The sequence below is a fragment of the Monodon monoceros genome, unplaced genomic scaffold (assembly GCF_005190385.1).
Source record: "Monodon monoceros isolate NGI ecotype Baffin Bay Population unplaced genomic scaffold, NGI_Narwhal_1 Super_Scaffold_6, whole genome shotgun sequence".
Taxonomy (NCBI): domain Eukaryota; kingdom Metazoa; phylum Chordata; class Mammalia; order Artiodactyla; family Monodontidae; genus Monodon; species Monodon monoceros.
Genome location: NW_021703783.1, coordinates 22,210,200 through 22,230,912, shown reverse-complemented (window position 1 = coordinate 22,230,912; position 20,713 = coordinate 22,210,200). Strand labels below are relative to the sequence as shown.

General features: G+C 38.3%; 1 protein-coding gene across 9 annotated transcripts in view; it reads right to left on the bottom strand.

Annotated features, from left to right (window-relative positions):
* Positions 1 to 20,713, bottom strand: part of PPFIBP1 (PPFIA binding protein 1) — a 177,522-nt gene that overhangs the window by 18,356 nt on the left and 138,453 nt on the right. For 4 of the 9 annotated variants that reach the window (XM_029205895.1, XM_029205900.1, XM_029205896.1 and 1 more), the window contains 8 exons: positions 20,236 to 20,268; positions 18,727 to 18,788; positions 15,539 to 15,623; positions 12,372 to 12,526; positions 2,774 to 2,889; positions 2,129 to 2,185; positions 785 to 845; positions 428 to 457 (listed from right to left, as the gene is read on the bottom strand). In XM_029205895.1, coding sequence (XP_029061728.1) covers positions 428 to 457; positions 785 to 845; positions 2,129 to 2,185; positions 2,774 to 2,889; positions 12,372 to 12,526; positions 15,539 to 15,623; positions 18,727 to 18,788; positions 20,236 to 20,268 — 599 coding nt within the window. The remainder of the gene's footprint in view (positions 1 to 427; positions 458 to 784; positions 846 to 2,128; positions 2,186 to 2,773; positions 2,890 to 12,371; positions 12,527 to 15,538; positions 15,624 to 18,726; positions 18,789 to 20,235; positions 20,269 to 20,713) is intronic. The other 5 variants (XM_029205898.1, XM_029205904.1, XM_029205899.1 and 2 more) reach the window with 3 other exon arrangements.

The window sequence follows — 20,713 nt, the reverse complement described above, 5'->3', positions numbered from 1 at the left end:
CAACCACTGCGCCACCAGGGAAGCCCCAAAAGTAACTATTTTAAAGTGAGTAATTCTGTGGCATTTATCACATTCACAGTGTTGTGTCACCAACACCTCTATCTAGTTCCAAAACATTTCCATCATTCTAAAGTAAAACTTACTCACTAAGCAGTTTCTCCCCATTCGTCTCTCGCCAACCTCTGGCAACCATCAGTCTGTGTTCTATCTCTACGGATTTACTTATTCTAGTATTTCACATAGATGGATTCATGTCATATGTGATCTTTTGTGTTGGGCTTCATTCATTTGGCATGTTTTGCAGATTCTGAGAGTTTTGGTTTATTGGAGACATTTAAGCAGTCTTACGTATTATGTATTAAGAAGTCTACTATGTATACTAGAACTCCCAAACATTTTTACATTGTAATCTGGACATAAAAATTACCTCTGAAGTCTTCGGAATAGACTCCTTTTCCTGTTCAAAACAACAACAGTATTTAAGATTGTTATAGGAATCCTTTATCTAGTCAGAATTTCTCACATATATATAATTCAACAAATTAAAATCAATTTACATCTATTCCTAAGGTACAAAATCTCACCTTCATTTATTTCCTACAATGTTTTATTAAAGTCTCCACTTTGGGCTTTACTTTCAATCTTTTATACTCATATTTCTTAATATTTATCATTAACTATGGTATCTAATAATTTTCCATTATTGAAACCACAAACAGGGAAAGATGAAGATTCCTAAATGTTTTCTTCTCAGGGTAACAGACAGAAAAAACACAGGACCAACCCCGTCTGATGACTCTTTCTTCAGATTGCCCAGGCTGCTAGACTTTTGCAGACTTGAAGTTCTAAAAATAACAATAATAACAACTATCATTAATAATAAGCGGCTCTGGTGTCCCTGTTTCTAAGTAGAATGCCTGGGAAAGAAACTAAGATTGTATGTGAGTGGAAACCTGGAAATAAAAGAAAATCTGGATTTAGGCGGTCACTTATGTGCTTAACTAAATTATAATGTTCAGTTCTTTTAAAAGCAGGGGTGGTTAACGGCCCTGCCAATAACTCTAAATGTTCCGCACATGTCAGAATGGCTGGAAAAACACTTAGGACTATCCTGTGATGTAAATATTTGAAAATAAACCAGTGTTTTCCATGGACTAGTGGCGTATCCGTTGCAAATACACATTCACACCAGGGACTTTTAAAATACTCGTGTACTTTTTATATATAATCCTCCTAATGAAAATACAGGACAGACGTTTTACTTTCCAATTTACAAAGGAATCAATTTTCTGAGTCTGGCAAAGCACTTCATTTTACAGTTCTAATCAAGCATCATAGAGGAATCCCTATTGTTGCCTATAATAACTCACTTACAATCCTAGTAAAGGCAGAGTGACAGTGTGAACATCTGGACAGCCTTTCTCTTTCACATAAGTAGCATTCAATTATACGGAGCTGGTGTTACTCAAAAACTGAAGGCAGGAGTATGTGACCAGTTTAAAAACAGAGGGAAAAAAGTAACATCTTTGCTCTAAGACACAGAATAATATACTACACCAACAAAATCTTTACAAGGCATTTCTCATGTATTTATGTGTAAATAAGTTGCTAGAAATGTCGACTACCAAATACAGTAAAAGATAATGGAGAGCAAAGAAAAGATCTCATCTTGGAGTACTGCCCTGAAAATAGATTTTCCTAATGTAATACAGACATTAACTTGGATAAACTTAGCTATTAGGTCAGCTTATTAAGTTGAAAGTGCAAAAAACCACGGCAGCCTTGCCAGCCATCGCATCATTCTCTGTGATGCTTTTCTGATACACTTATATCCAGAATATAAGTCAGTACAAAAATGAAATTAAAAGCACTGAACTTCAAATGAAAACTGATGAAGAAAGGCTACGATGGCAGAAACCTGGCACGAGATAATGGTAAAAGAGCCAGTGTTGATGTGTTACTTTACAAACCCCTCTCCACGCCCCCCGACCCGATCATTACGGCTGCATTAGTTCATTCAGGCCTCAGAGTCATTTGCTTTTAATACTAGTCATTGTTAGTGTAACAGAAGCTTCCTCTTTCCCAAGCATCAATCATATTTTTTTACATTTGATAAAATAGAACTTACGAAAGACTATCGCATAGTTGAGTTTCAACAGCAGAACCAAGGATTAGTTTCCCATCACTAAAATATTAAAGAAAAAAGGTATTTATGAGCTTCATAAAAAAAAAAAGACCATACATATTCCAACTGAACAGAATTGTCAAAAACAAAAAACTATGCAAGGACAGTTATTTCTCTATTTTTTGATATTCTATTTAATTTTACTTGATCTAATTGTAAGATTAGGCAATTAATTTGGGAATATGGTCCCCCCAAATTCTATTTGCCTACAGAGGAACTACTGTATCCCTCTCCTGTCTCCTACACAGCGTCTTCCAAACAGCCTCAGGCACATACATGACTGCCTCTATTCTGCTTGCAATCCTTTGATGGCCACCTATGACCTAGGATATAAAATCCAAGTTCCCTAAAATCCCTCTCTAACCTAATCAGCACACCTCCCCAGTCTCATCTCCAGTTACTTCCTACTTCACACCATTTATTTTAATAATACAGAACTGCATGGGGTTCCCTGGTACAAGTCTTGCTGTTTCTTGCTTCTCTGGGTAAAAGATTATGTCTGAAAATAAATGCAGTGCACCCCTGCTTTTGGTGGATCTACTTTTCTGGGTATTTATATCGCAGTGTTAGATCATAAGTGACATATACTTCTCCTCAAATGAAGTCTCCGGCTTAGGAGGTAATTTCACTTTTTCAGAAGTTTCCAAGCCTTTAGATGCTGGCAATAATGAAGGGATTGAAACTTGCAAGATGCTGGTGTGGAACTGTAATATAATAATAAAAGGCCAAAAATCAATCCAACAAACAAACAAAACACAAGCCACAGAGTAACAAAAGATAAGTAAGACAATTAAGTGGTCTATTTATGGCTAAGATTTCATACACCTGTGTTTAGAACTCTATTCTTATATTTATAAAATGGTTTCAGTACATAAACACCTGTAAATGTTAATCAGAGAAAACATTCTGGAAGAAAGTAATTTTTGAACTTGCTTCTGAAGAAGACACTGAATATTGAGAATAAGACATAATAAATACCATTAAGTAAGTTAATAGTAAAATCTAACAACTTTAAGCCCTGGTTGAAATCTTGGCCTTGACACACTTGCCTAAGTGACCTTGACCTTAGGCAATCACTTAACTGCCTTAAACTTAGGCAAGTCAGTTTTCTCCTCTGTAAAATGACAATGACAATGCCTACCTTACAGGGTTGCAATGATTTTAGATGAGATTTGGTTAAAGAGCTTCGTAAACAAAGCACTATTTCCATTTTAATTTCTACCACTAGTCTAATATAGAACATTGGTCAAGCCAGTTAATTATTATTCTATATGTGAACAAGCTGACTAACTTCGATGAACAGAATTGACAAAAGGTGCAATTAAAACAAGTTATAGTAGACTTTGTGGCTACACCACTTAAACCACGTTGATTAATAGTAACAATATTATAGCAAAAACAACAAAAAAACATAATACATTTCCCCCCAGAAATGCTTTGTATATCCTAAAGATGGATTAGTCAAAGGATTTCTAAACACTGGTTTTCAGTAATTTCTGACAACCAGAGAGGAGTGAGATTGTGAGCCACTCCACGAAGCAATAAATGAAACACTTCAAAAAATATTCCAGTAAAAAAATGAGTGAACTCACTTCTGCAAGTCAACCAATCTGAGATAGCTCTTGGCTTCTGCGAGTCAGCTAGCCAGGTAGGGACTCACACCAGGAACACACTTCTGAGTGCCAACCAGTCAACAACAGCCTCACCTTCACAACCACACACAGCTGACGTCAACTCACTCCTGCCTCTGAAAGCCCAACCCCTGAGCTCCTAGCAACCTAAAAACCCTCCATATGATCCACTCAAAGAGAATGTCCTTGACCAGCAAAGTTCACTTTCTTAAATAAGCAATAAATTCAGCTTTGTGATTTTTGTTTCAGTTACTGAGTGGTATTCTCACCCTGTGATACTATCAAAGGTTATAAAATGTGCAGTCTGTTAAAGTAACCAGACTGGGCACAAGATGGAGTCACTCATGCTAAGCCCCATGTTAGCAAGCCTGAAAATAACTAAATTTTCTCTGCTTGGCTCTCCCAGAAAAGGAAGGCCTAGGTCAACCAGTCAGCACTTCCTGCTCAGCACAAGTTACCTGGCTGGGCCCCAACACCTCTCTTTGCTCCATGTAAGGAAATAACCCTGCTTTAACCAATCAGCAAATGCCAAGTAAGACTTCGCTGTTCCTGCTCCCTTCCACCTACAAAAGTCAAGGGGATGCTGCTGGATTCATGAATCGCTGAATAAAGCCAACAAGATCTTTAAAATTTACTCAGTTGAATTTTGTTCCTTAACAAGTTGTATTATTATAAAATAGGAGATTACTTCACTATCAATTTTTCAGTTTGAATCTTTACGATTCATCCCGGGCAATCTATTTAGGCACCATCCCCGTTTCCGGAAGTGCGTGTACTTCCTTGGGTTCCTAATCACAGGGAAAAATAGCTACACTAGCAGACTGACCCATTCTCTTCATTTCCTTTCAAACTTTAGGGCTTTCACTTCATGCTCAAATCACCATCCTGGCTTTTCTTTTAAAATGTGGCTGAACACCCTCAGTGCTCCTCAAATCATTCTTATTCCAAACTAAAAATCTGTGATTAAACTACAATTCACAAAGCAAAGACTTCTTTTGGTAAGGATATGAGATTATCTAGGTGTATCCTATGTAAAAGCAGCCTCTTTCTATAAATGTAGCACATGCCTTGGCTACCATACATTATTTTTTTCTTTCAGTATAAATATTTAACAATTAGGGGATTTTTGATGGTGAGCCACAGCCACCCCCTCCCTGCCTCTGCAGGAGACCCTCCAACGCTAGCAGATAAAGAAACAGAAGCCAAAGACCTGGTTAGCAGGAAAGTCAGCACTGGAACTGAGAACTTTTGACTGCAGATACCACCCACACACTTCCAAGTCTTCTGTCTCTCTCAAGGCCCAGCCCTGTCTGCTGAAGAGAGACCGTGTGGCTGACAGGGTCTTGGTGCTCTGGCCGGGTGTCAGGCCTGAGCCTCTGAGGTGGGAGAGCCGAGTTCAGGACACTGGCCCCATGTAATACCAAGCAGCAAAAACTCTCCCAGAGATCTCCATCTCAACACGAAGACCCAGCTCCACTCAACAGCCAGCAAGCAACAGTGCTGGACACCCCATGCCAAACAACTAGCAAGACAGGAACACAACCCCACCCATTAGCAGAGAGGCTGCCTAAAATCATAATAAGTTCAGAGACACTCCAAAACACACCATCAGACGTGGGCCTGCCCACCAGAAAGAAAAGATCCAGCCTCATCCACCAGAACACAGGCACCAGTCCCCTCCACCAGGAAGCCTACACAACCCACTGAACCAACCTTACCCACTGGGAGCAGACATCAAAAACAATGGGAACTACGAACATGCAGCCTGTGAAACGGAGACCCCAAACACAGTAAGTTGAGCAAAATGAGAAGACAGAGAAATACGCAGCAGATGAAGGAGCAAGGTAAAAACTCACCAGACCAAACAAATGAAGAGGAAGTAGCAGTCTACCTGAAAAAGAATTCAGAATAATGATAGTAAAGATGATCCAAAATCTTGGAAATAGAATGGAGAAAATACAAGAAACGTTTAACAAGGACCTAGAAGAACTAAAGAGCAAAGAAACAATGATGAACAACATAATAAATGAAATTAAAAATTCTTTAAAAGGAATCAATAGCAGAATAACTGAGGCAGAAGAATGGATAAGTGACCTGGAAGATAAAATAGTGGAAATAACTACCACAGAGCAGAATAAAGAAAACAGAAAGAAAAGAATTGAGGACAATCTCAGAGACCTCTGGGATAACATTAAATGCACCAACATTTGAAATATAGGGGTCCCAGAAGAAGAAGAGAAAAAAAAAGGGACTGAGAAAATATCTGAAGAGATTATAGTTGAAAACGTCCCTAATATGGGTAAAGAAATAGTCAATCAAGTCCAGGAAGCTCAGAGTACCATACAGGATAAATCCAAGGAGAAAAATGCCAAGACACATGTTAATCAAACTATCAAAAATTAAATATAAAGAAAAAATACTAAAAGCAGCAAGGGAAAAGCAACAATTAACACACAAGGGAATCCCCATAAGGTTAGCAGCTGACCTTTCAGCAGAAACTCTGCAAGCCAGAAGGGACTGGCAGGACATATTTAAAGTGATGAAAGGGAAAAACCTACAACTAAGACTACTGTACCCAGCAAGGACCTCATTCAGATTCGACGGAGAAATCAAAACCTTTACAGATAAGCAAAAGCTAACATGATTCAGCGCCACCAAACCAGCTCTACAACAAATGCTAAAGGAACTTCTCTAGGCAGGAAACACAAGAGAAGGAAAAGCTTTACAATAACAAACCCCAAACAATTAAGAAAATGGTAATAGGAACATACATATCGATAACTACCTTAAACGTAAATGGATTAAATGCTCCAACCAAAAGACACAGACTGGCTGAATGGATAAAAAAACAAGACCCGTACATATGCTATCTACAAGAGACCCACTTCAGAGCTAGGGACACATACAGACTGAAAGTGAGGGGATGGAAAACAGATATTCCATGCAAATGGAAATCAAAAGAAAGCTGGAGTACCAATTCTCATATCAGACAAAATAGACATTAAAATAAAGACTATTACAAGAGACAAAGAAGGACACTACATAATGATCAAGGGATCAATCCAAGAAGAAGAGATAACAATTGTAAATATTTATGCACCCAACATAGGAAGCACCTCAATACGTAAGGCAAATGCTAACAGCCATAAAAGGGGAAATTGACAGTAACACATTCATAGTAGGGAACTTTAACACCCCACTTACACCAATGGACAGGTCATCCAGACAGAAAATAAATAAGGAAATACAAGCTTTAAATGATACATTAAACAAGATGGACTTAATTGATATTTATACGATAATCCATCCAAAACCAGCAGATTACACTTTCTTCTCAAGTGCTCATGGAACATTCTCAAGGCTAGATCATATCTTGGATCACAAATCAAGGCTTGGTAAATTTAAGAAAATTGAAATCATATCAAGTATCTTTTCCGATCACAATGCTATGAGACTAGATATCAATTACAGGAAAAAATCTGTAAAAAATACAAATACATGGAGGCTAAACAATACACTACTAAATAATCACTGAAGAAATCAAAAAATATCTAGAAACAAATGACAATAAAAACATGACAACCCAAAACCTGTGGGATGCAGCAAAAGCAGTTCTAAGAGGGAAGTTTATAGCAAAACAATCCTACCTCAAGAAACAAGAAACAACTCAAATAAAAAACCTAACCTTACACCTAAAGCAATTAGAGAAAGAAGAACCAAAAAAATCCCAAAGTTAGCAGAAGGAAAGAAATCATAAAGATCAGATCAGAAATAAATGAAAAGAAACGAAGGAAATGATAGCAAAGATCAATAAAACTAAAAGCTGGTTCTTTGAGAAGATAAACAAAATTGATAAACCATTAGCCAGACTCATCAAGAAAAAAAGGGAGAAGACTCAAATCAATAGAATTCAAAATGAAAAAGGAGAAGTAACAACTGATATTGCAGAAATACAAAGGATCATGAGAGATTACTACAAGCAACAATATGCCAATAAAATGGACAGCCTGGAAGAAATGGACAAATTCTTAGAAAAGCACAACTCTCCGAGACTGAACCAGGAAGAAATAGAAAATTTAAACAGACCAATCACAAGCACTGAAATTGAAACTGTGATTTAAAATCTTCCAACAAACAAAACCCCAGCACCAGATGGCTTCACAGGCAAATTCTATCAAACATTTAGAGAAGAGCTAACACCTATCCTTCTCAAACTCTTCCAAAATATAGCAGAGGGAGGAACACTCCCAAACTCATTCCACGAGGCCACCATCACCCTGATACCAAAACCAGACAAAGATGCCACAAAAAAAGAAAATTCCAGGCCAATATCACTGATGAACATAGATGTAAAAGTGTGAAACTTCAAAAATAGTTCTAAATATAACTAATTAATACCATACATATGAGACTTTATCTAGAAATTCCAAAATCCTCAACAAAATACTAGCAAACAGAATCCAACAGCACAATAAAAGGATCATATACCATGATCAAGTGGGGTTTATCCCAGAATGCAAGGATTCTTCAATATATGCAAATCAATAATATGATAAACCATATTAACACACTGAAGGAAAAAACCATATGATCATCTCAATAGATGCAGAAAAAGCTTTTGACAAAATTCAACACATACTCTTGATAAAAACCCTCCAGAAAGTAGGCATAGAGGGAACTTACCTCAACATAATAAAGGCCATGTATGACAAACCCACAGCTAACATCATACTCAATGGTGAAAAACTGAAACCATTTCTATTAAGACCAGGAACAAGACAAGGTTGGTTGTCCACTCTCACCAATATTATTCAACATAGCTTTGGAAGTTTTAGTCACAGCAATCAGGGAAGAAAAAGAAACAAAAGGAATCCAAACTGGAAAAGAAGAAGTAAAACTGTCACTGTTTGCAAATGACACGATACTATACATAGAGAACCCTAAAGATACCGCCAGAAAACTACTAGAGCTAATCAATGAATTTGGTAAAGTAGCAGGATACAAAATTATTGCACAGAAATCTCTTGCATTCCTATACACTAATGATGCAAAATCTGAAACAAAAGTTAAGGAAACACTCCCATTTACCATTGCAACAAAAAGAATAAAATACCTGGCAATAAACCTACCAAAGGAGACCAAAGACCTGTATGCAGAAAACTATAAGACACTGATGAAAGAAATTAAAGATGATACAAACAGATGGAGAGATATACCATGTTCTTGGATTGGAAGAATCAGTGCTGTGAAAATGACTATACTACCCAAAGCAATCTACAGATTCAATGCAATCCCTATCAAATTACCAATGGCATTTTTTACGGAACTAGAACAAATCATCTTATAATTTGTATGGAGACAGAAGAGACCCTGAATAGCCAAAGCAGTCTTGAGGGGAAAAAACGGAGCTGGAGGAATCAGGCTCCATGACTTCAGACTACACTACAAAGCCACAGTAATCAAGACAGTATGGTACTGGCACAAAAACAGAAAGACAGATCAATGCAACAGGATAGAAAGCCCAGAGATAAACCCATGCACATATGGTCACCTTATTTTTGATAAAGGGGGCAAGAATATACAATGGAGAAAAGACAGCCTCTTCAATAAGTGGTGCTGGGAAAACTGGGCAGCTATATGTAAAAGAATGAAATTAGAACACTCCCTAACACCGTACACAAAAATTAACTCAAAATGGATTAAAGACCTAAACGTAAGGCCAGACACTATAGAACTCTTAGAGGAAAACATAGGCAGAACACTCTATGACATAAATCACAGCAAGATCCTTTCTGACCCACCTCCTAGAAAAATGGAAATAAAAACAAAAATAAACAAATGGGACCTAATGAAGCTTAAAAGCTTTTGCACCGCAAAAGAAACCATAAACAAGACAAAAAGGCAACCCTCAGAATGGGAGAAAATAGTTGCAAATGAAGCAACTGACAAAGGATTAATCTCCAAAATATATAAGCAGCTCGTGCAGCTCAATATCAAAAAACAAACAACCCAATCCTAAAACGGGCAGAAGACCTAAAGAGACACTTCTCCAAAGAAGATATACAGATTGCCAACAGACACATGAAAGGATGCTCAACATCACTAATCATTAGAGAAATGCAAATCAAAACTACAATGAGGTATCACCTCACACCGGTCAGAATGGCCATCATCAAAAAATCTACAAACAATAAATGCTGGAGAGCGTGTGGAGAAAAGGGAACCCTCTTGCACTGTTGGTGGGAATGTAAATTGATACAGCCACTATGGAGAGCAGTATAGAGGTTCCTCCAAAAACTAAAAATAGAACTACCATATGACCCAGCAATCCCACTACTGGGCATATACTCTGAGAAAATCACAATTCGAAAAGAGTCATGTACCACAATGTTCACTAGCCCTATTTACAATAGCCAGCACATGGAAGCAACCTAAGTGTCCATCATAGGATGAATGGATAAAGAAGATGTGTCACATACATGCAGTGGAATATTACTCAGCCATAAAAAGAAATGAAATTGAGTTATTTGTAGTGAGGTGGATGGACCTAGAGTCTGTCATACAGAGTGAAGTAAGTCAGAGAAAAACAAATACCGTATGCTAACACATATATATGGAGCCTTAAAAAAAAAAGTTTCTGAAAAACTTAGCTGCAGGACAGGAATAAAGACACAGACGTAGAGAATGGACTTGAGGACACAGGGCGTGAAAAGGGTAAGCTGGGACAAAGTGAGAGAGTGGCACGGACATATATACACTACCAAATGTAAAACAGATAGCTAGTGGGAAGCAGCCGCATAGCACAGGGAGATCAGCTCGGTGCTTTGTGTCCACCTAGAGGGGTGGGATAGGGAGGGTGGGAGGGAGAGGCAAGAGGGAGGAGATATGGGGATGTATGTATATGTATAGCTGATTCACTTTGTTATACAGCGGAAACTAACACACCATTGTAAAGCAATTATACTCCAATAAAGATGTTAAAAAAAAAATTAGGGGATTTTCCCCTCTAAAATAGCTCTTATTCCTTAACTGATCCCTTGGGTTTTTTTCCTTTCCATTTCTTTGAGATATAATTGACATATAGCCACTGTACAAGTTTTAGGTGTACAGGATAACGACTTGACATACCTACACTGTGATATGATTATCACAGTTGAGTTTAGTTAAACTAACATCTATCACCTCATATAGATACCAGAAAAAAAACCATTTTTCCTCGTGATGAGAACTTTTAGGATCTACTCTCTTAGCAGCAGCTTTCAAATATACAATATAGCAACGTTAACTGTAGTCGCCATGCTGTACTTTACATCCTCAGTACTTAGTTACAGCCAGAAGTTCATACTTTTTGACTATCTTCATCCAATTCCCCTTCCCACCAATTCCTTGTAACGGCATATTTTAGCTCTCTCTTACATTTAAAAAAGAAATGCTCTTTTCTCCTTGAATTCGCTTTCATTCAATTCAAATTTCATATTCTCATTACGTAATTATGAGCAACAGATATAAAAGTAAAGATGCCATTTGATTTCTTCTCGCTACTTACAATAAAATGTTAGAAGAGAGGTGACCAAAGAAGCAACTGTTAAATATAAAGGAGCCAAGGCTATTTACTTGAAAAATTAAACTGTTTCTCATTCCTAGTCTCCCTAGATGGAACATTACATATTAAAATTAAGAAATGGTTTGAGGGCAAAGATCAAGCACAGGTGCTGTCAGGAAAACAGTCTTAAGATGAAGCCACAGGTGTAGCTTTGTGAAGACAGGAAAATTCAAGGTGGTGCTGTCTCATTGAACCTTTCAAAAAGATCAAAAACTCTAAAAACAAAGGGATATCTCATAGTGGCCTTACGGGGAACCTAAGGCAATAAAGGGCTTTTTGTGAAGATATTTGCGGATATGCTTTTATCTAATAGAGTGGATTAGGCTCAGTAGTTGTGGCGCATGGGCTTAGTTGCTCCGCGGCATGTGGGATCTTCCCGGACCGGGGGACGAACCCGTGTCCCCTGCATCGGCAGGCGGACTCTCAACCACTGCACCACCAGGGAAGCCCGGCAATTTGCTTCTTATTGTTTTGCCATAACTACGCTTGTAGATCAGTTCACCTGCTGACCTCAGGTTTGGGTACCCCCATGCAATACATGGCTCCACAATCCCCAGCATGTTAACTGAAGTCCATCATCTTTCACAGTTACCATCACAAGTGACTAAAATAAATTTACATAATCTCACTTTACCCTCACTTTACTTATTCCCTACTTATTCTTTAGGAAGTAGATTATAACCTAGTACTGAAGATGACATCCATCTCCAAGGGATTCATATGTCTTTCCTGAATTACATAAGTGGCTTTGACATTGCCCAAGTGTTTATTTATTATTAAAGAGAGGGAAAAAACACACATTTCAAATAAAGAGCCGGAGGTCACAATAATTGCCGGGACAAAGCAAGTCAGTAATCCACCTGAGAAAAGAACCCATGTCTTTGATGTTATCAATGGCACTTTCAATGACAGAGTCTCTTTAACATGAAGAAACTATTGAGTCTATAAATACCTCTTCTGGAGCACTTGTGTTAAATGGGTCATGACTGGGAGATCCCATTACTGGCGTAGATGACAGGTTTTTCTCCAGATCGCTAAAGCCCTGTGCGTCCAGCAAAGTGGAGAAGGAACTGGAAGGGAGCAGGTCTTCAAAGTCGCCATCTTGGCCTAAGCAACGACAAAGCGGAAAGTGGACACCAGCAGCTTTTCATTTTTTACTTTTGGAGGAAGATAAGAATCCCAATTATCTTGAACATAAAAAATTTTCTGATCCCTAGAAATCAAAGAGTCAACTCCTGGCATCACTTGAAGAACAACAACGTGGGACCTAGGAAACGGCATCTTAAAACTGTGAGCACCTAAGGCCCAGGGACTCTTGGGCCACATGAGTATCCAGTAGTGGTATTAGTGCAGGTATTAATTACTAGTGGTTTAATAGACACGATCATAGACTCACAGCATTGATGTTAAAAGTTAACTTAGTCCAACAACCTTCCTGTAATTCTGTGTCAACATTTGGGGCTTTATAAATTCCAGTTCAGAAATAACCCAGCTGAGGAATGCCAGTGGTACAACAAAACTGATTCTGAACAGCAACAAAGTCACCATTTAGACAGCTCCATTTTCATCGCTACTGTGCTCTTGAAGAAACATAGAAAGGAAAAAAGGAAAAGAAGAGAAAATAGATGACCCTTTGATCCCTCTTAAGAGGATCCTTTTCTGCCATTCATTTCATTTTCAAGTAGAAAGAATGGCCTAATGGAGAGAAGGAACCACATAACCAGCAACTTTGAGAATTTTTTTTACATCTCTAGAAATGAAAAGGATTAAGTGCTGAACAACAGTGCCAGATATTCTGTTTTTACAAACAGAATGGTCCTTCCAACTATTCTCTGAATAATACAAAATGGCAAATCATATACTTGTTTAAAGATACTAACTAGACATAGCTTCTTAATTTAGGTTGTTATTAGATTTTTACTCTAATTTTATTAGAATTTAGGTATTCTTAAAATTCCCTGAGGATTGTCTAAATAAACATAAATCCTAGTGAGAAATCACTGTTTACATAACTCTTCAATAGAACAGGACATAATTTTCAATGGTTTATAAACATCTATCCTGCTGTACACGGTTAAAAACTATCCTTTTTAATTATATACTTATATGCACAGAAAAAAAAGGCCAGAAAGAATTACGTGAAAATGCCAGCAATGATCATGCCAGTGCAATTTTGACTGACTTTCCCCCCTTTTTATCTGTTTTCCAAGTGTCTTACAATGTAGTCTAATTACAGAAATCAATCTGCTCTTCCTTGATTTTTAAATATTAGAATTATAGTGTTGAGATTCTAGAAAATCAAACAATGTTTTAAATGCTATGACTATGTAAAAATTAATTACTTGAGAATTTGCAATATTCCTTAGAAGAGAGACTCCTGTGAAGGTTTAGAAAATGGTGAGTGGTAAGAATTGTCATAAGTCTACACTGATAATTAGAGGTTCATTTGCTCATTCAGATATTTATAAAGTCTTAATAATAGGCCTTCTGGACAAAAAGATGAAGATCCATTTTTTTCAAAGATCCTGGTCTAAAGCAGCATTTTCTTTCTTTGTAAACCCATCAAGATGAAAATTTCAAAATCCGAGTGTCCCATGAGTACCTTCCAAAAGGCTTATTTATTTCCAGCACTTACTTTTATTTTTTAATAGTTACTGATATGTGTAATTCCAGGTAATTTCTTTTTTTTTTAAACATTTTTATTGGAGTATAATTGCTTTACCATGGTGTGTTAGTTTCTGCTTTATAACAAAGTGAATCAGTTATACATATATCCCCATATCTCTTCCCTCTTGCATCTCCCTCCCTCCCACCCCTCTAGGTGGTCACAAAGCACCGAGCTGATCTCCCTGTGCTATGCGGCTGCTTCCCACTAGCTATCTATTTTACATTTGGTAGCCAGCACTTACTTTCAAAGCAAATAACCCCAACTAGGCAGTGCTAATGAACAAGAGAACTTTCAAAGTTCTTCACATTTTTGTGTGTTTTGAATGACCCCCAAGTCTTTGCCACATTTGTGGATGGCCAACTGGCCCAGCAGCAGATAAAATAATAATAAATACAACAAAATGCATACTGTCTTTACCTAGATGTTCTACAGATTTTTTTTTTTTTTTTCAGTATGCAGGCCTCTCACTGTTGTGGCCTCTCCCGTTGCGGAGCACAGCCTCCGGACGCGCAGGCTCAGCGGCCATGGCTCACGGGCCCAGCCGCTCCGCGGCATGTGGGATCTTCCCGGACCGGGGCACGAACCCGTGTCCCCTGCATCGGCAGGCGGACGCTCAACCACTGCGCCACCAGGGAAGCCCCGGATTTTTAAAAAACACATTCAAAGCTGAACACAATCCTCCTCAACCACTTCCATGTTCCTTCTCTAGGCTTCCCCCTCTTGGTAAATGGAACCATCATCTTCTAGTTGCTTTAGTCAGAAATGTTGATCTTTCTTGATGCCTTCTTCTTCTTCACTCTCCTCATCTAATTCATCACACCATCGAGTTGATTCTAACACCAAAATGCATTTCCAATCAGCACCATCAGATCTTCCCACTGCAATACCGCAAGGGCCTCTTGATTGACTTCCCTTCCTTCCAACACTGCTGGAATAGTCCCAGCGGTCCACAGTCCACGATGGTCCATTTGTCACAAAGATCATGCGGTTGACTTGTTCAGACCACTCAGTGGATCCCTCTGGGCTCGAATAAGAGCTGAACTCCTCACTTTGCATGACCCGGCCGTGCTCACCTCTATTATCTCATCTTGTCTCACTCTCCCCCCTGCTCACTACCTTCTAGGTACACTGGTCTCCTTTTGTTTCTTAATAAACACACCAAGGTCTTCTTTCCCCGAGGCTCTTGCGGGTACTGTCCTTCTTTCTCTCTGCAACGTTACCTAGTCAACTCCGTGGAGAGGCTCTCTGGGCAACCAGTCAACAGCGCGCTCATCAGCCGACACACTTCCGGGCAGAGAACAGGCGCCTAATAACATCACTGAATGAAAGAAATGAGCCACCTAACTTGAAATAACGGATATGCTTCACGAAAGAAATTGAGGCCAAGTGTAAAAAAGTTCATAGCCACTCAAAAATCAAGTAAAGCAGAAAAATGTTTAGAGCTACACTACCTTTTTTACCTTGGGCCAGTACCACTGTATCTTGCATCTTCTTGTACCTGTTCAGGCACTGTCGAAGATCTTCTATTTTCCGATCCTATTAGTAAAATCAATTATCATCTTTAATATTATGATTTTAAAACAACAAGGGTAATTGTGACACAAAGAATAAGTAGACATGAATTATTTACATTATTCAAAGAATACTTCTAAACTTTAGTAGAACTGGTAATGTTCAGGATATTTTGCCTACATACGTCAGAGACACAGAAAAAGTACCTCTAAATTTAGAGATCCTATCCTTCAGCTGCCATCTTTAAAAAACAAAAACAAAACAAGGTAATAAGATACAAAACAAAACAAAACAAAAAAACAAGAAAAAAATCAACTTCCTTTACTCTCCTAAGTCAGAGCTTGAAAGAAAGGTCTACACCTGCTATCTTTACCAGCTGCCATTAATCACCATTTGGCTTCTCCCTTCTCCAAACACTCCACCAAAGCTGCTTCAATTACTGATCAGTGACCTTCTCTTTACTAAAAACAATGGACACTTTTCATCCTTTTTCTAATTTGACTTCTAGATGGCACTTGATTGACCCCCACTCTTTCCTTCTTTCACTTTTCTCTCCACTCTTTCTTTTCTTCTGTTTTGATTTGTTAATTTCTTGACCAGATAAACATTCTACTTCCATAACCCCCACTATCTTCCCAACCCAGAATATAAAATGTTAGAGCTTCAACGTGTTGCCCTTTACCCTCTTCTCTCCTCCCAGGCCCTCAGTGTGGTAAATTATAAAAATGGGCTCCCTAGCTTCCCCGACATGGATTTGGGGCATGGCCATGTGACTTGCTTTGGCCAATGATATATAACAAATGTGGTTCAGAGCAAAGGCTTGAAAAGTATTGGCACATTGGGACTTGCCCTCTCTTGCTGCCCCCTAGGGAACCCTGAGGCCACTACATGAAGAAGCATAGGCTAGTCTACTGGAGGATGAGAGACCATTTGGAGAAGAGACAACCCAGCTGGGGTCGACCTAGACCAGTCAGTCACCAGACGTGTGAGTTACACCATCTTAAACCATCCAGCCCCATTCCAGCCACCAGCTAATGGTAGAGATCAGCAAAGCCAGCCCAGACTAGAAGAGCAATCTAGCCCACCTACAAAAGTATGAGAAATAATAAATGTGATTTATCATGGAGCAAAAGCAAACTGACACATGAACTATAGTTTTGTCCCCACCAATCTATATATTTCAACTCTACATTTCTCCTAAAATTGATGGGGTTCACTCCCCACCAATCTATAATCCTACATTAATCCTAAAATTTAGATTGATTTTCCAATTTTCTATGAGATATCTCCTTGTAATGTCCCATGAACACATCAAATTGAGTACATCTAAAATGAAGCTCATTATTTGCCTCCAGTATCTCGGTCTCTGCTTGGATTCCCTTAACTCTTTTATGGGCACCATCATTCACCCCACTGCTCAAACCAGAAACTTACTCCCAAATCCAAAGACTTAAAAATCTTGTCGACCTGTGAATTTCTCTAAAATCCCTTCCTTCCTTACCACTTCACTGCCATTGCCTCATTTCAGCCCGTCTTCATTTCTCAGCTATTTTAACAGCCTCTTAATTCTTTTGTCTTCATTCTCCCTCCCTTATTCTTGCTTCCATTCTGTCACTGGAGTTAGCTTTCTAACATGGCAATTTAATTATCTCACTGTCCAAGGTCTAAAGCTGAGAACCCAAATCATTACATCATTAGCCTCGCCATAGCACTCTCTCATATACCCAACTCCTCCACCTGTATCTCCTGCTCCAGAACTTTCCCAGCACGCACTGGCTGTTTCAAGCCTTGGTTTTGAGACATGTTTTCACTCATGGATCCTTTGCCCAGAATCCTTCATTTTCCTGATGAATGACTCTTTGCTCTCCCTCAGAATTTGCCCAAATATGTCCTCTTTGAAGACTTCTTGGAACCACCAAGAAGTTATGTCACTCTCGCTGCTCCTAGAGAAGTTTGAGCATCTAGTAAGCCCTCATTCAACATTGGGAGTTTCATTTGTTATTGTTGCTTTTTGAGGGAGAGAAATTAAAACCAAATGAATTTTAGTGATTTTTTTTCAAATTAAATCTATGTGGGGCAGCTTGCTAATGACTTTTTTTTTGATGTGGGGAAGACTAGCAAAAAGAAACCTATATATGGGTAGGTGGGTAGGAGAAAGAGTTTATTTCCATTGAATAAAGAACAAAAAGAATGAAAGGCAATAAATAATAAATAAACAAACAGTAGGCAAGAAAGAAATAGAGAAAGAAGCTTATGATGAGAGAAAAAGATCAAGATCAAGTTCTTTGGCATTTGCTTGGTTTTTATTTCCTTGAAATTACTCTTTTCATGGGAAAATGTCTCCTCGTTCTATTCATTAAAGGACACGAGGGGAGAGCAGTTCTGATGACAGGAGCTGAACCTGCCTGCTGGGTATATGGCTGGTCAGGGAAGCCAAGAAGAAGCATGTTTCCTTAGTAGGGTCCCTGCATCCCTGCTCTTAGCAGGATGAAGTAAGGAGAAGCAACAGCTGGAGGAAAGGCCCTCTTGGACACCTTGGCATTAGGTGAGCATAGCTAAAACAAAGCCGAGTGCCATCCTTGATTACATGGTGCCTGTGCTTGTTTCCTGGTATCTCACCATCAGGAGAGCAGAGATAATCCCAGATGTGAAAGACGCCAGGAGTGTGAAGGAAATAACATGTTCCTAGAGAAGAAAATCAACATGATCATGAAGCGAAAGTTGCCATGGCTGCCTCCTTCAGAGTTCATAGGGCAGTCCAGAATTTCCAGGGACCACAGAAAGGATGTACTATGGCCTGTATCCTTTGTCTCATTTGTCACCTGAATATAAAGAGCTGATCTGATAACCTGAACATTTTCTAAATTCAGGGCGGTGGGCGGGAGGGGTAGATTCTCAGTGGAGCCAGTGCTGCTGGTCTCCATTCCTGTCTGTGCAGCACAAGTACGTCTATGACCCGCCCCCCGAGAGCAGGCCCACTTGGGCAGGAAGGGAGAATGCTTGCCTCTCAATGTCAGCTGTGTTTAGGCGATGTTCTTTCAAACTGGGATATCTGATGAGAATGCATGGAATGATCAAAATGATGTTATTACACGTCCAAATAAACACTTAAATTTCATCTAGTTACCTTTTCTTCATTTGCTGCCATCAAAGACTCCACAGCCTTTTTCATTTTTTGTACTTCAATATCTGGAATATCACAACAGCAAATCAGAAGTCTGTTTAGTTAACTTGTGTGGCAAGAACAAGAAGCTACTGACTCTTCATATTGAAATGTTGCAAGGTAAAGATGTTAATAATTTGTTCCACTTTCTTTTTTTTTTTAAAAGGCACATTCACCATTCATATTCTCTTTTAGGGAAAGCCTGAAAAATGAACACTTTCTAACTCACCTTAATAGTCATCATTCCAGAAAGAAAACAACTACCCTCTCTCAAAGCAAGAACGAAATCCTCATAAGAACACTGAAGATGAAATTTCAGTGCTATAACAATAAAAATACAGAGCTTTCAAAGAAGAAACTTATAAAGCAGGTGAAAGCAATGAATGGTGTATATATGACAAAAGCAGAGAAAATGATGTTCGGTTATAACCAAGATGGAGACACAAATGGTAAGAGCCTGAAGGAACGTGATATTTACATGAGTATCATGCTAAAGCAGCTGGCTGTAGGTTCCATACAGAAGGATAACAAGTACTTTGCTTCATCTATAAACCTCATTTCCAGTACTATTTTAAAACGTTTTTAAACAATACTATTTTAAAAGGCCAAAGTAAGTGATTCTCCTTAAAATGTGACATTCAAATACAAAAGCATGTTACTTTAGTAATAAAAAAACAAACATTTTAAATATGGAAAGTCAACCCAAAATGAAATCACAAATTAAAAAAATTGAAACAGAGGAAAATGTTCAGCTAAGGTTGTCTGCTTTTGAGGACAAAAAAATACTACTGAAGGTAAATTTTAAAACAGTGGTGCATCATTCACCTCTGATACAATACTTTCAATTAAGGTATACTGTTTAGGAACTGCTTTTCTTCTTCTTCTTCTTTTTAATGGCAAATTCCCTTAAGAACTTAACGTCTGGAGGAAAGTCCACTAAGGCTTTATCGATTACACTGCATTAACTCTAGTCTCTGTTAGTCAGCCTGGGTACAATTTATTTTGTAACACAAGAGGATATGTTTATAGAAGCCCTTAATATAGATCTCAGTGAAAAAGTGGGCTACAAAACATTGGAAAACAAAAGCAAAGTTCAAAATAATCTTCAACTGTGGTAAACCGTAAAAACAGTAGGTTTTCATAGGAGTATAAACATTATTTTCTCCTCTGACCCTGTATCTCCTGGGCCACGGAGAAAACGCTTCCTCACCTCCACCACTCTGGGTGCTCTGCTATATCCTGCAGAGCAAAAGGGCTGAAGCAGGAGCAATAAGCAAAACGGTCTTTTACTCCTTGTTTTATTGTTTGTTTATTTGCCCTCTATTTTGTATACTCTGAAGAAATGGGGAGCTTATTGATGAAGCAATTTTACATCTTTGGGGAGAGAAATGTTTTAAAAACACATGCAAAGAACAGTCCAAGTAGTACTTTTGGTGAATGTAAAGGCTGATGGAAATACACCAAAAACCTTACTTTTGTCTTTGAGCTTCTTTTTAAAATTTTCATCTGTGCAGGAAAACCCATCGAATTGGAAGTTAGCATACATTAAAACAATAAGTAATATTTTAAAAGCACTATTATTTGGTCTCCTTTTACCTAAAATAAAGAGACTCTAACCTCATAAAGACTGAATATTAAGCATTATTTTATGACTTTAGGACTGATACTACAATATAACATGCCCTCTGTGAGGTTAGAAAGAGAACCTAATGTAGTTAATCAGAAGATGTAAATCTGAGTTACTACCTCTGTTACTTCATCTTTCTGAACCTTGATTTTCTTGTATTAAAATTGGGCCTTCGGAGTATAAGTGCTTCTTACACTAACTGTGATGAAAAACCAGCTAATGTTGCATTGGTTGTTTTTTACATTTTCATTACAGTCTGATATGTGACCCTCCTGAATGTGATTAGGACATTGCTTATGTCATATTCATCTCACTGCTCAAGTT